The sequence below is a fragment of the Palaemon carinicauda genome, chromosome 41 (assembly GCF_036898095.1).
Source record: "Palaemon carinicauda isolate YSFRI2023 chromosome 41, ASM3689809v2, whole genome shotgun sequence".
In the NCBI taxonomy this organism is placed as follows: Eukaryota; Metazoa; Arthropoda; class Malacostraca; order Decapoda; family Palaemonidae; genus Palaemon; species Palaemon carinicauda.
The window spans coordinates 29844460-29861467 of record NC_090765.1 but is presented as its reverse complement, the minus strand read 5'-3'; the positions used below and the strand labels follow the sequence as shown (position 1 = coordinate 29861467).

General features: G+C 33.2%; 1 protein-coding gene across 3 annotated transcripts in view; it reads right to left on the bottom strand.

Annotated features, from left to right (window-relative positions):
- Positions 1-778: 778 nt before the first annotated feature.
- Positions 779-17008, bottom strand: part of BRWD3 (bromodomain and WD repeat-containing protein) — a 128523-nt gene continuing 112293 nt past the window's right edge. For all 3 annotated transcript variants that reach the window (XM_068364453.1, XM_068364456.1, XM_068364455.1), the window contains exon 25: positions 779-4410. In XM_068364453.1, coding sequence (XP_068220554.1) covers positions 2618-4410 — 1793 coding nt within the window. In that variant the 3' untranslated portion in view covers positions 779-2617. The remainder of the gene's footprint in view (positions 4411-17008) is intronic.

Genomic DNA, 17008 nt, shown 5'->3' with positions numbered 1-17008 from the left:
ACAGGAAAGTCACAAGTTGTTTCTTCAAGTGGGAGATGGCTGCCAACGTGCATAACTAGATATTGCTATTTGATAACTCAGGACTGTTTGATAACTTTACCTAAATGAAAAATCCTAAAGCTTACAACTAAGCTACTACAAAATACAGTTTACTCAGGAAGAATTTTGTAGCAAGAATTATATAGCTATGGTTTTAATAATACTGAAGAATTATAAAGTACATAATAAATGTAGGAAAGAAATGCAAAACAATTATAATGACATTTTAAGGACAGTGATTAGCAAAACTGGTAAAGAACGGGAGCAACGCAATGACGAGCAATTTGTGTAGATGACAAATTTCAAGCATATGGATAAGTTAGGGCAAAACAGACTAATATGCTGTGAATATTTAAGGTTGTAAGGTACAATAATGGTTGAATACCTTCAATAGAGTCTTATTCATCCCCAATATGATTACATTAATGTTATGTCAAAAAGTAACTTGAAGAACTTATGGTTACACAAATAGGGGTGATTATTGACAGTGAGAAAGGCTAGGGCATTTAAAGACCTAAACTATTTAGCAAGATTAGATAATTTTCCCTTTTTTTGTTTATCCCATGCTCGACATTTGTGATTTAATGTTTGCATAAATATTTTGCTTTGCTTTTCTGTTGTTTTTATTATTTCCTTTACAACATACAAAACTTGATGCACTTCTGAATTTGGCTTGGATAATTTTGACCTTAATTTACCTCAGCCATCTGATGTCTTGACCAGGTTCATTTTTTTCTTATAACACGATTTTCGTTATTTTTAAACCAAATGATTACTTTATCATAACACCCTAAAACCAAATTTTTTGAGTACTAGGACTGCCACTGCACTTAAATAATGATTGAAAAATGTCACAGTAGTATCCCAACATTACATTTATTTTCAGTATACTCTGAATGAGACATCACCTAAGAACTGAATATATCTATAAAGTACATGTGATGAGATAATGTGTCTTCCTACAGAAAAAGAACATGCAAATAATGCATCTTTATAATAGACAAAGTACTGCCACATTCATAAAATAAAATGCTTATTACAAAAATACATAATACATTTAAAACTACTAATAACATATCCATTCTAGTGTAATTCTTGTAATAATACTTGGGTAAATCATCCCTAAACATTTTTTTTTTTTTTTTTTTTTAATATCTTGCCATAGATATCTTGACAGCAACTTCAAAATAACCACAAAATCTTGGCAACAGCACATATGATGTTTTTAATTTTCTTTTCTCCTTAAAGATTAAATAAATTAAGTACAGCTATATAATATCTAGATGAAAAATTAGCTTTATTGAAAAAAAACTACTCAATCTTAAACTTTGAGGATTAATTTAAGGGTTTTTCTGCTTCACATTTATTTTAGAAGAAAATACTGCATTGAATTAAGCACCTTTAAAACTTATACTAAAATACTGTATGTGAAAAATACACTGCCAAATCAAGGGAGGAAAAATAAATTTTAGTTGAATAATTACTGTAATTTAAGATCCCAGGGGAACCTTCACAAACTAAGATTTCTAGCAAGAACAAAATCCAATCACTACTTATTACCTGTTATTCTGAAGATCCCATATTAAGGTACTATCTCCTTTTCCAAATAGCTGCAAAAGCCCCAGGTCTGTATCTTTAATAAAAACTGTACAAGTAAAGCAGATCCACAAAATAAAATGTTTTTGTGAGAGCATGAAAAATAAATTTTTTTTTTTTACAGATGACCAACATATTCCAGTCAAGGAAAATCACAATCTTAAAAATAAAACACTGCTGCTGCATGAAACTTATTTCCTGTGAACTGTTCAATCTTTGAATTCATGTACTACTGTATTGTGAATAAAATAATGAAGAAAAATATTAAAATAATGCAGGTCTAATGATAAAATTGTCCTTAAAGCACAGAACAGGTGCTTTTTAAGTTTATATGAGAAATTCACATGATCAACAGCACATTTGAAAACCAATTTTGAACCTATTTTCTGTTTATCTTTTACTTTCAAGCTTTCTGGGAGAGTACTTTATCTGTCCCACCAATGATTTCAACCTAGAGAATCAGATGGAGATCAAATATTATTTAAATCACAGATGATGCTTTACATTTGCCATCAAAAAAGTGTTAGGCCCAAGTAGCCTTTCTTGGCTGACTTCGGAACTATGTACTGTACCAATAAATCGCTGATTGCCGATTCACATGTTACATATGAAAAGAAGAGAAAATAATAAAATTATATGGTTGCAAGCACCCTGAGTTTGTTTCTTTTTACATTCATATATCTATGAGCTTTTAAATACTGCAGAATCAATTAAAAATCTCAATCTCTTCATGCATTTGTTCTTACAATTTATATCACAGTTCAGAACTGAATATCCAAGAATGTCATTATACTGTAGTTATTCCCTTGGACAAAAAAACCAGAAAATATTCATCTTAAATCTGTAGAATTATGATTTTTTAAATTTCACTGGTTACACACACTAAAAAATTTGTCACATATCCTGAGATATCACTTGAATATTCAGTGGTAGAAGCATCTATGGGAGATCTTGCATGATCTTACTAACACAATACCTAATACTATATAAAATCTCTCATAAGGGTATTTGCTTTCCTAACTCTTCCACGACTGCTTACATCTACTTCATCACATTCATCATCATTTCTAGTTCGTTTTTGAGACTGCCAACCTTCAGCCATTTCACTCTCTGAATCGGATTCATATATACGTTTTACCCCAATTGGTAGCTGTATTGTTGGTATAGGTGGGGGTAATGGCCTCGCACTGTTGATAATATTTCCTGATGCCTCGTCATCACTAGAATAAGATGATTCTTCACTATCTTCACTGCTGTCCGTTTCATCATCGTCTGCATATTGGGAAGTTATAACTCTACCAACAACACGACCTTTGTGCTTCACTTCATTAACAATAACCTTCTGTCCAGCTGTATTAATGGGCTGGAAAGGAATAGGTGCTTGCCCAGGTTGTGTAAGTGAAATTAATTCTTGAAAGTGTTCTCTTTTCACTGGGTTTCTCTTAGTAGAAGGGCCTGCATTTTTATTTACAGGTGCCTTTTTAGCAGAAGTCTTTTTAACTGGTGATTTATTTTTGTTTGATGATTTGGCAGGTGTCTTTTTAGAAACATTTTTTGAAGATTGCTTTTTCTTTGGTGGATTTTTCTTTTTTGCTTGTTTCTTTATATTTTTCTTTGTAATTTTTTTCTTAGCTGGTTTAGGCTTTTTCTTTTCTTTCTTTTTCTTGTATGTCAAATCATCACTTCCATCTTCACTCTCTGATTCAGAGCTACTTTCATCCTGGGAAAGGTCTGCATCATCTATAAAATCATGGTCAGCCTCAAAATCTGCATCTAAATCATCATCACCATCTAGTATAATTTTTCTAGCTCTCCTTACATTAGATCCTACTCCACCTCGCTTCCGCCCTTTTTTTAAATCCTCATCATCTGCACTATCTTCCGTACTCGATTCTAAATCTTCATCATCAAATTCCACTTCACTTTCATCCTTTGGCATTTTACGTTGACCATATTGCCCTTTGGATGGTTGCTTGCTTTTTTTAATTGGTTTCTTGCCAATACTTGTACTATCACAACTATCATCAGAAGATAAAGGTAGTCTTTTAGCTCCAGAAAATTTATTTCTTTCTGACTTACCTGTAATATCACTATTTGAACTTGAAGAATCAGAGCCACTCTCACTGCTATTATCACTTTCACTGCCTTCACTTTCCACACTTCTTTTTGATGTAATGTCAATTTTTTTTGAAGCAATGCCATTCATGCCTCCTGAATTATTAGACGCTTTACTTCTTTCATCCGATTCACTTTCACTTGAACTATGCAATCTATTTTTACTGACATAAATCTGGCCATTGGTTCTCAAGCCATTACTATTGCTGCCTTCACTGTCATCACTCTCATCACTAGAAATCTTTGTTTTACCCTTATTTTTAAGAGACAGCTTATTTTCATCGTAATCAGAATCCTCATTATATTGAACTGTAACTTTACCCCGATTTCGAGTGGCCACTCCCTTTTTCTTTGATTTCTTGGCTGAATTTTTTTGTTTATTTCGGGGATTGTACTCTTCACCGGAGTCATTAAAATCTACTTGATGACGAGTTTTCTTCGCTACTCTTCGTGACCTCCTTGTTCCATCCTTACTTGATGTAGGGCCATTTTCTTCGTCATCCTCCTCCTCATCATCATCATCATAATCCAATTCATTTATGCCCTTACCATATGAAGCCGAATGGGAAAATTCGGCGCGATATGGTGGTACAACAGCGCGACCAAAGGCTGTCGTTGATAACCCACTTCTACAGTCACTGCTTCCTGTTGAAGGCCCTTCTGCAAGTGGTAACAAAATTTAATAATTCATTTACTTCACAACTGAAAGATTGAATTAATTATTGCTTATCTGATATATAAAATTGTTGTTTTTACAAGTTACAAAATAAAAAATAAAACTACAGGAAGATAGGCAATTATTGTATATCATAGTCAAGACTTCAGAGATTAGAGTTATTGGCTTATTTTGTAATACAAATTTATTATCCGTGCTAAAGGATTGTTAATCGGATAGAATTTCCAATTCTTTTGAGAGGCATTACCATATCTTACTATATACAATAACTAGCCACTAAACTTTGAGCTAACAATCTTCCATCAATATAAAAATGCACAAAATTAAAAGAAATAAAAAATTAAAATACATAATAAATTATGGCTAAGCGTTAATTTTCCAGGCACTTTGAACATTAAAGATTTAATTTAAAAATTTTGTTTTTATTGAAAACATTGATAATATACATCATAAGAATCCTATTATGGTTAATAAAATTGTGAAAAAATTTCAAAATGATTTTAAATAACTGTATACATTTCTTACAAATAGTTAAAATGTTTTCTTGTCACAAAATCGGCTAATTGTTAGCTGTTAGGTCATCCTGTGATATTATCATATACAGTATTTGTTTTCATTTAAATTCCAAAGACTATAAATTTTCAGTGCTTTTACCTTTTACTTTTTTTCTAATTTTGACTTTTTGAAATACTTGAGAAAATTTACTACACACTACTTAATTTATTTTAAGGATTAACATTCTCTAATTAATTTCAAAATGATTAAGTAGCTATTCACAGAAAAAATAAAAGATATTTCATGTTAATAATATTTTATCTTTGTTGGTTATTATTTAGTGACATTTACAGGTACAGTAGAGCATGGTAAAGTGAATAAGGAAAGTGTCTGAACAATGTGCATCATTTTAAACTATTTTTATAGCTTACCTTTCTGTAAAATTCTTAATTATATATTATAGGTTGCTCTTAAACAGAGAGAAAAAAACTTATTGTACACATAATAATGCAAATAAAATAAGAGTAAATGAACTTTTATTTAATTGCTAAAAGGAAGTAATGAAACTAGAAATATCCATTAGATACTGTAGGTAAAAATACAGAATTTTAATATTTTTATTTCTATACTTGCCTAATCTTCATATCGTTTCTTCACCAGAAGCTCAGTTTAATTGACACGTGCCTGTAAACTTTACCCATTTTCTTTCCATTTAATAAATACATGATCTTAACCAAGGAATGGAACATTCAAACGGTAAGTGGCAAAAAACCCAAACAGCAACGCCAGACACGTCTCTTTCAGTTTCAAAGTTGAAATTGTCCCTATCTTCTTGATACTACAGTATGAGTCCGTGGGAAGGACAGTGATCATGTATATGAACATCAGGTGAGTATAGGTAAGAATTTATAATATTAAAATTTGGTTCATTTCTTTGAACCTCCACTGATATTCATATTACTGACCCCTACACTGTTACAGGAGGGGTGCAATTAAAGGGAAGAGATATGATAATTTTAAGTACATGTAATCTACCATGGTCAAGGTTTACTTCCTTGATTGAGAATACAGTACTTCCAACAAGTTCATCTAAAAATCTGGTTTGAAATACAGGAATCATGATCATTTACAGAAGATATTTAAACTTTTGTTCAATTCTAAATTAAATATTATATAAAATCCCATATACTCCTATAAGATTTATAAATTTACTGAACTCAATTTACTTACACCACATTCCTTGCTCCTAATATGAAACCTAGAGCCCAGTGATCATCATAAGCTAACCAGGATACTTTGTGACGATGTTTGAAAAGAAAAGACGACGACTTTGTACGCCATAGAGCAACTGCTACAAACTTTATGGAAATTAGCTGCACTTTAATATAATTTACCTTCACTCAAGCCTTGTAAGCTTCTAAGATCAAATAATTTAACTAAGAAAGACATAGCACTTTTTGGTCAAAGGGCAATTAGGAACACTACCTCCAATACCTGTACAGCTCTTACTGGACAAAGAAACCTATTTTCTGGCAACATGCATCATCCAGTTTTAGAGAAGAGATGAGAAAAAATGGTTTTTAGCTTTGAGAGAAGGTAAAAGAGAAAACCATCTTGTGTCCTCGAAGCCTACTTTGATGACAATATATTTAGCTGAAGCTAATCTCAATGGTTCAAAATTCAGGCCTCTTAAATAATAGTAATCCACATAAGAATTACAGAAAATTTACAGATCTAATCGCAGATGCTTGAGAACAGAATTAAGCATGGATCTAAATTCCTTAATGGCTGAGGGAATGTTTCTAGTAAAAATAAAAAAAAAAAAATAAATAACTTATCCAAGCTAGTCTAGTCATCGAGATGTTTCTAGCTTTGCACTGCTCAAAATTAACATAACATGTCTGGTTTATGTTATTGGTAGACTGTCTTTAAGAACCAATAGTAGACACAGTCAAGAAGGATTTGAAAACCCTTTTGTTTGAATGCCTCGAAAACTGTCAGGGAGATTCCATCAAAAACTTGTGAACTTGAGGGCTGAGACTCCTAGAATGGGTATTCAACCTCCTGAGTTTTTGGAGACTAGAGAGGATATGAATGTGTTGAGGTGGTTTGGCCATGTTGAGAGAATGGAAAATGACTGTCTGCTAAAGAAAGTGATGAATGCAAGAGTTGATGGGAGAAGTACAAGAAGAAGGCCAAGGTTTGGGTGGATGGATGGTGTGAAGAAAGCTCTGGGTGATAGGAGGATAGATGTGAGAGAGGCAAGAAAGCGTGCTAGAAATAGGAATGAATGGCGAGCGATTGTGACGCAGTTCCGGTAGGCCCTGCTGCTTCCTCCGGTGCCTTGGATGACCGCGTAGGTTGCAGCAGTAGGGGATTCAGCATTATGAAGCTTCATCTGTGGTGGAATTGTGGGAGGTTGGGCTGTGGCACCCTAGCAGTACCAGCTGAACTCGGCTGAGTCCCTGGTTAGGCTGGAGGAACGTAGAGAGTAGTCCCCTTTTTGTTTTGTTTCTTTGTTGATGTCGGCTACCCCCCAAAATTGGGGGAAGTGCCTTGGTATATGGATGGATGGAGGAATAACCTGTTGTAAACCATCCTCTGATAAGATTTTTTAGCCTGGTTGGCAAGGCAATCCTTCTGGAAGGTCTATTTTCAAAAAATTCTGTTGTGCTATCCCTTGAACGAAAGGACCTCTATGTTGGGTTGGCAATTATTTAATGCAATGCATTCCACCCAAAAGTGGAAGCTGACCTATGAAATCATGACATCAGTTCGAGCTATACCACTACTTGTTAAATTTTAATCCCATCTAACATGGGTTAAATGAAGAAATTAGTATCTGGTTTTGTTCCTCGGATACTGACCTTATCATAGAGGTACATATGTTCTCTTCACTTACCACAAAACACACTGAAGCTGATAATGCCTCAGAGGTTCAATCTGACAGTTTTATATATAGAATTTACAAAGGAAAATAATTTGAGAACACTCCCTACTCCATATCTCTCTAGTCAACCAGCTTGCATATCCTGAATTCAACGATTTTCTCTTACGAGGCATAATGATGGGTCAATACTGGCTAGCAAATCAAAATTTAAGACAAGGTCAGGCAACTAATGAATCTTATACAGGTCAGCACATCTTTTTTAAAGTGGGCTTAAATACTATGGGAACCTGAATTTTTAGTCTTTTTCAGACTCTAAGATACCAATCTATTGATTCTATCCACCAAGAAGCTGGTGAATTGAAGAGTGTAAACTCTCTTGAAAATAGCAACTTCTGCAGACTTGGTAGAATTAGTAGCTTCTGAACTTACCCTATTCAATTCATTAGGGTATTTCTCGGCAATAAGGATAACACAATGCTTGAAAAGGTGATAACTCTTCAATTTCATGGTTACCGCTGCATTTTTTTTTCCTCATCCTGTGCCATACAATGAACAGTGTGAAATTCAGCTGATTTCCCTATTTGTTTACCACTTGCAATGAAGGCTCCAGTGCATGCATGCAGAAGACTCATTTTGGCAGCAAGATTGTACTAGCAGCAACATTTATCCCGTGATGAGTTAGTGACTGAGCTTTAATGCAAACAGCATGCACTGTCATCTGAAACATGCTGAAAACAATCTACTTTGGTTAAATCGTTGTTCATCCCATCAGAGTTTAAGGGACTCGTACAATACACCATGCCATTCACATAAGTAATATGAGGTAGTTAAGGAGCGCTTACTTTTGCAAGTGAACTACCAACTCTGTCTTCTTCCTCACAAACTAGTTGTCTAATAAGAGAGACTAGGATTGCAGCCTTGGAAGGTTTAGCAGCTGCAGGATCTAAAGTAATCAAAGAATTCAAGGGTCTGTGGAAGACGTTAACATCTGTACTGAAGGAAACACTTAACATAAGACTTAACTTGGAAATTTCTACAAAGGAAGCCAGCGATGTCGAGAGTATGTGGAGTCACTGGACTTTTGAATTTTAACAAAGGAAGCTGGCAATGTCAAGAGCATGTGAAGCTCAGCACTATTGAAAAATGGCTGAATATATGAATTGTCTAACAGTGGAGGAGTGTCAATAATATTGGGATTGCAGCTATAATCAACCAACCTTGTCTAGCAGCAAGCTTCCTTTTGTGCTTTGAATACATCAGCAACCATTGAAACACTTTTCCATTAGTGGTATTGTGAATGAAACTTGCTCTTCACAACTTATTTAAATCACAGCGATATCCAAACGCAATACAAAGGGAAATGCAATCTCTTGTCTTGCACACTCCTTGCAGTAATTGCTAACAAAACCATGGGAAACAATCTATAATGTGTAAGCAAACAATCTGGAGAACGTCTGATCACAATCAAAGTATGATTGTAAGTAGGTCAAGGACGGTGGCTCCTCAACATCCGGATCTCAGTATTGATAATGTTTCTTTAAATTTGTATGACTCTTTCAAAATTTTAGGTGTGATTCTTGACAGCAAATTTACTTTTGAGAAACATATAAGGTCTGTGTCTTCTTCAATTGCACAAAAAATTGGCTTATTGAGAAAGTCTTTTAAGATATTCGGTGATCAATCTATTCTGAAGAAGTGTTTTAATTCTTTTATTCTACCTTGTTTTGAGTATTGTTCTCCTGTCTGGTCTTCAGCTGCTGATTCTCATCTTAATTTGTTGGACAGAAACTTACGGTCTATTAAATTTCTTATTCCTGATCTAGATATTAATCTCTGGCACCGTCGATCAATTAGTTCATTATGCATGTTGCATAAGATTTTTCATAACTCTGACCATCCTTTACATTCAGATCTCCCTGGACAATTCTATCCTGTTCGTAATACTAGGCAGGCAGTTAATTCTAATAGCCAGGCCTTCTCCATCATAAGACTCAATACTACGCAGTACTCTAGAAGTTTTATTCCAGCTGTTACCAAGTTGTGGAATGATCTTCCTAATCGGGTTGTTGAATCAGTAGAACTTCAAAAGTTCAAAGTTGGAGCAAATGCTTTTTTGTTGACCAGACGGACATGAGTCTTTTTATAGTTTATATATGACATTTTTGTTGTTGACGTTGTTAATAGTTTATATATGATATATCTCTTTAGACATTACTTTTTTAGAATGATTTATTGTTAATTTGTTCTCTTCAGTTATTTATTTCCTTATTTCCTTTCCTCACTGGGCTATTTTTCCCTATTGGAGCCCCTGGGCTTATAGCATCTTGCTTTTCCAATTAGGGTTGTAGCTTGGATAGTAATAATAATAATAATAATAATATTAGTTGAAAGGCACTAAGAGTGTCTGGTGCAGCAGTTCTGGATTTCTTTATCACTTTCCGCTACAATGTTCAATACCTTTAGTAAGGGGAAAAAATGGGGGAAAATTTTCAAAAACTTGACGAGCAAATGTAGGATTAAATCAAGCTTTTAAAGAAGCAATATGAACATCAGGGTAATTTCCTAGAAATAAATACATTAGTCAATTTGATTATCTTGCAAGCCAGCTGTTTTACATCTATGGTAAGATTATTCACTCTACATTTTTCTCTAATTAGTATAAACATTTTACTTTAATTTGAAGTCTAGTTTATTATAAAGAGCTTTAAAATTTTTTTATGAAACTAGTTTAGTTCGACAGCCTATGCATCAAAAATATGTTGGCAGCAGGAAAAATGCCTAATAGCTGTAATATGAGAAGACTAAATGGGTGGTTGTTAAAAGTAAGGGAAATATAATGTAGATAAGTTTTTTAATGTATTTTAAATTTGAAAAATAGATGTAGGAATTATGGCTGCTGCTGTTTATATCAATTAATATACGCAGACTCAAGCTTAAGTTATGCCAATCAGCTAATTAAAAATCAATATCTTGAAGAAATATGCATCAGTAGAATGTGAAGATTATCTTAACTATATTAATAGAATAATAATTTAATTAATATTTAAATAGCTTATTTAGCTAGTAATGCAGGATCAGCTGATGGAAAACAATATAAGGTTGAGAGTTGCAAAATAATCTAAACCTAATGATGCTTCCCAATTTCCAAACACATCTGTATGGTGGCTGATTACTGTGTTGAGCAACCTTGGATTAAAGACGAGTGGTAGAAGCACTACAGGGCCAAGTCTAAATTCTTTGTCAATGGATTATAAGGGATTCATTCTCATTGATGATAAGGGACTTATTCTAAGATTATTATTACTCTTAGAATAACTTCCTTGTCATACCATGTCTTTACATTTATTTAAATTTTATGATGCTGTCTACTTGGCTTTTAATCAATTTTACATTACGTAAGCCCCTGGTATAATTAATCCCTCTTCTAGCCAATGCTGACTATTTAAAAAATTGAATCAAAACTCTATTTCAGTAAAGGTATTAAAAAAATTTAAGTGAGCAATAGATAAAAAAATAAAATTTCCCCTTTGTTAATATATTTCCTGCAAGGAACATGCCTTGTAATATTCCCAATTATTTTGTTTGTATATTAAGCTTGCTGACATTAATTGTGGGGTATTAAGCAGTACCTCTTGTATATTAGCAGATTAAAAATCGGCACAGCATTTTGATGTAGTTAAAAACATCCGTAAAAGCCTGTATTTTTTAGACAAGTTTTAAAAAAACCAGTCGAAAGCTAACTGTAGCTGCAAATTTTGTACCTTACCTTATGTAAGCAGTTTCATTAGTGCTCTACAGAAAGAGTATTCACAGATCAGGCACTTCCATTCAATACATTTGCAGACTTCTGAAGTCATGGGTGCATCCGAGTCAAATGATTGTGGACTAAAATATGATACACTCTTATGCATTTGTAAAACAGTTCATTAGAGCCACAATTTGGGATGAGATGTAATATTAGTAGTGAGAGCAAAGATTTATGACCTAAATAATGCCATTACTTTGCGGCAAAAACATGCAACGAAAAAGCCAAACGAAGAAATTTGCATAATTTGAGATTTTAAAACGCCAAGTTGTGGCTCAAGCACAATATTAAGGTACAGGCAATTAGGCCGAGATTTCAAAGATTGAGAAGATTTATACACGATGAGAATGGATGAGTATAAGTTGGTCAGATGATTTATACAAGGGGGTTGGTTGAAAGGGAATAGCTGAAGACAAAACTGAAGAATTTTGAAAACAGAAATCAGGCAGAAGAGAGTAGAGAGAACTAATTTCACATCTAACACCATAAAGGTTTTTGTTCTCCCAGAACTCTCTAAAATACTTGGGTATAAGGGACTACATTATTTTGTGTTCTCATCTAAATGTGTGATTTGTTCCATATTTCTAAAATTATTTTACCTGTTCATGCCTTCAAGGCTTGTTAATTGCTAAGCTACAACCCTAGATGGAAAAGCAGGATGCTATTAGCCCAGGGGCTCCAACAGGGAAAATAGCCCAGTGAGGAAAGGAAACAAGAAAAAACAAAATATTTTAAGTACAGTAACAACATTGAAATAAATCTTTCATAAATAAACTATAAAAACATTAACAAAACAAGAGGAAGAGAAATAAGATAGAATAGGGAGCCTCGAGAAAGAGAATTCTAACCCAAGACAGTGGAAGACCATGGTACAGAGGCTATGGCACTACCCAAGACAAGAGAAAAATGGTTTGATATTGGAGTGTCCTCCTAGAAGAGCTGCTTACCATAGCTAAAGTGTCTCTTCTACCCTTAGCAAGAGGAAAGTGGCCACTGAACAATTATAGTGTAATATCAACCCCTTGGGTGAAGAATTATTTGGTAATCTTAGTGTTGTCACTGTAAAGAATAGGCCAGACTATTTGGTGTATGTGTTGGCAAAGAGAAAATGAACAGTAACAAGAGAGAAGGATCCAGAACTCGTCTCCATATCTCCGTCATCACAAATAAATGGTTTAAAACGTTGTTACAGTATATCATTGTTATTTATATAATATTTACAGCACAATAGTGTACTATTTATTCATAATGTAATGTAGATATATATATATATATATATATATATATATATATATATATATATATATATATATATATATATATATATATATATATATATATATATTGTGTGTGTGTGTGAGTTTACCAAGCAGTACATTACAGTATTAATTAACAAACAAATATTTCAGTATTGTTCACTATGACATCAAAAGTGGATAGCATCAGCAGCATTGGTTTAAAAATATAAGTTACAGTAGAATATTTTATGTGAGAGAGAGAGAGAGAGAGAGAGAGAGAGAGAGAGAGAGAGAGAGAGAGAGAGAGAGAGAGAGAGAGAGAGAGAGAGAGAGAGAGAGTGTGTGTGTGTGTGTGTGTGTGTGTGTGTGTGTGTGTGTGTGTGTGTGTGTGTGTGTGTGTGTGTCGTGCCTCATCTGATCAGCGATAATCTAATATTTCAGAATTGTACACTATTGTATCAGAAATTTCCCATAACGAAGATTACAGTAATGTCTCATACGAAATTAATTGGTTCCGGAGTGGCTTTCGTATTGTGATTTTTTCGTATGTCACGTTTTATATGTAAATCGCCTATTTTCATTCCAAGCCCTACAAAAACACCACATCTAATTTAAAAAAAGGCTAAATTGTACTAACCACAATGAAATGCAACCATTTGGATCATTCAATGCTTAACAACTGTTAATACCTGTAAATGGATTAGTTATTAGAACATAACGTAGAAATATATGGAAAATAATACAATAGAAACAGTACATATACGAAATACAGTACCGTATGTACTGTACTATTATTAAGTTGCCCTTAGTATAGAGAGGTACATTTTCTATCATCCAAAAAACAACACTTTTTCTTCAGCTCCCGCATATTTTTAACATTAACCGTTTTGTTGTTCAATTAAAATTTTACGATCTATAATTTATTCACTGAAATGAAAGAAAAATATGAAAATATGATTGCTAATGTGTTTGATATGCGTACAGTAATAGTATTGTGTTCATACACAATACAGTTGTTCATTGTGTTTTTTATTTGTAATTATCGATATGAAATTAATTGTAAATAAATAACCATAGCATTAAAAGAAAAAAAAATCACAATCTGTTACTGATTTACTGAAAAGAAAGAAAAATATATCACTGTTCGATATGAATAGTAACAATGTGTTCGTACACACAATACAGTTAGTTCTGTTCATTGTGCTTTTTTTATTTAAAAATTTATTTATAGATATAAAATTAATTATAAATAAATAATCATGATATTTACTGGAAATATGTTACTGTCTGTTATCTATTTACCGATATGAGAGAAAGATATATCAGTGTTTTGATATATGGAGTAGCAGCATTGTGCGTACGTACATACACACAATACGGTACTGTTCATTGTGTTTAACTTAAAAATTTACTTATCAACATAAAATATGAGAGCAGGATCTTACAGTGGTAACTAGCATCAAGGTAGGGTGAACCAATGAGAGAGCAGGAGGATGGTGGCGAATTTACAGTTTGGTGGTGAGCTAAAATTATTCTCAGAATCTTGATTCGTATCACGAACATTTTTTCGTAATATGAGCCAAAAATATCTTCGCATCTCGTTTCGTATACAGAAAATTTTGTATCAAGAGGTATCGTATTTCATTGTTTACTTTACATAACATTTATAGTAAAATATAATGTACTAATTTTAATACTATATATTTGACTGCACTATGTGTTTTGTGAAACTTATCGGCGTATTCGTCAGTTGTGACGAACCAAATCAATAAAAATGGTGGCAGGCAGCCTCCTTCAGTCCAGCAAATAAAATCTGCCTTTTATTTAACATTACTCAAGCATTCATGAAGTGATAAATAGTCAAATTTCTAACATTGAATTTGATAACGAAACCATAAAATAACCTTTTGTACACTTATTCAAAGCGTAATGTAAACAAACACAGTGGTATCTGCACAAACGTAATTTCTGTGTACAGTGAACCCTCGTTTATCGCGGTAGATAGGTTCCAGACGCGGCCGCGATAGGTGAAATTCCGCGAAGTAGTGACATCATATTTACCTATTTATTTAACATGTATATTCGGACTTTTAAAACCTTCCCTTGTACGTAGTACTGTTAACAAACCACCCTTTAATGTACAGAACACTTATTGCATGTACTACAGCACCCTAAACTAAAACAGGCACAAATATTAAAGGCGATTTTATATCATGCGTTTCCTAAACACCTAAAAAGCACGATAAAAAATGGCAACCAATGTTTTGTTTACGTTTATCTCTGATTATAATGAAGAAACAAACGCATTTACACATCTGTGAATAGGTTAGTTTTTGCATCAATTATATTGATTATTCAGTACAGTATGTTGATTTGGTTATTACTAATGTTTTACTTAATTTTTCTTAGGACTTCCAAATGAAATTTTTTCTTTATGACGCCGCTTGAAACGACGGCGTCATAACGTACGTTCAGTTAACAAACTAAGGAATTTAACGCCATGATGAAAGTGATAAATAATGATATTACAGTAAAAGCTTTTATAAAATATGTTATTACAAATATTATTTACCGTATCTATATAAAATCATACATACGTAGCAAAGCAGGAAAACAATCTACGAGAGAGAGAGAGAGAGAGAGAGAGAGAGAGAGAGAGAGAGAGAGAGAGAGAGTTGTTTTACATACGTAAATGTAAATTTTAAACAAACAAAAAAAAAAAAGCCCCATTTCATATAAAATAGATTACAAATATTTTACTTTATCATATTACAGTAGTCTGTAAAGTTCAGTACAGTATGTTGTTGTTATAGTCGTGGTGATGAAATTCTCACGAAACAAAAACACGGCATTTGTTTACAACAGCTGATTCATTCTCTCTCTCTCTCTCTCTCTCTTCGTGTTATAAAATACTTACATTTAGATGAAGAAACTAAAATTAGTTTTCTTAGTGTCAATTAAATACGAAACGAAAAAATTAGGCCGAGTCTACATCCATTTCAATCATAGCTAAAAATAGGCATCCGATTTCATCAGCAAACCACTATTTTTTGGGAAATATCATTTTATTCTAGAAAACTGCCACTCTTTAAATAGTTAATTGCACATTAAGAAAGCGTGTACTTTTGTTTTTAAATTTCGGGTGTGTTTTAAAAATCGAGTATTGTTGACTTCTTTTTGTTTTACTTTTGGCTGTGATTAGATCAGCTGTCATCTAGCTGCCGCTCTTGAGTGTGTACGAATACACTAACAAAGTATCATTTATACCATTTCTTAACTTATTCAAACCGTCTACAGTATACAGTTGATATTACATAAGCACCAATGTGTTATAACCTATCATATTTTTTTGGTTATTACATTTAAACCCCCTCTCTATCTCTCTCTCTCTGTCTCTACCTCTCTCTTTCTCTCTCTCTATCTCTGTGGGCTACTTTTCACTACCTCCCATTCCTTACCTCTCTCTATCTCTCTAACAAATGATATCTTTGTTGCTCCTCAAAGTTTCATTTATATTGAAAATCGATCATGATTCAATTTTCCTTACTTTCTCCAATCTCGCACCATCGGTCACATCGCGGTATTTTCGATATTTCCGGAAAATCCGCAATATATGTATATACATGGGTTATGAAAAAAATCCGCGAAGTGGTGAATCCGTGATGGTCGAACCGCGAAGTAGCGAGGGTTCACTGTATGGCCACTTTTAAGTTTCTCTTTTGATAACATACTTTAAAGTCTTTTAATAACAACATATTTTACAGCATTATATACAATAATATAAGTTGATAAAATAAGTCGAACATTGTTTGTGATTATTTGATATTGATTTTATATGAAAAGGGACTGTGACTTTTGAACGTCGTAGGTATTTGAGTTAGGCTATGCATACCCTAGGCCAAAATTTAACTTGGGGGGTACTTGTATGATAAAGATTTACAAACAATTCAAGCTATGAACGACCTATCGCTCCCCATTGTGTTTGTTGGTTGAGGACTGTCTGTACTAGCATGAAATCAGTCGTACCATGATTTTTACCCCATTTTCATATCATTTTAAAGAAAAAGCATAAGCTGTCATCTTTAGATAGGTTCCTTATCAAAATTGTACATAACAATGTAAGCAAAAAAGGACAATCATGTGTATATATGTGT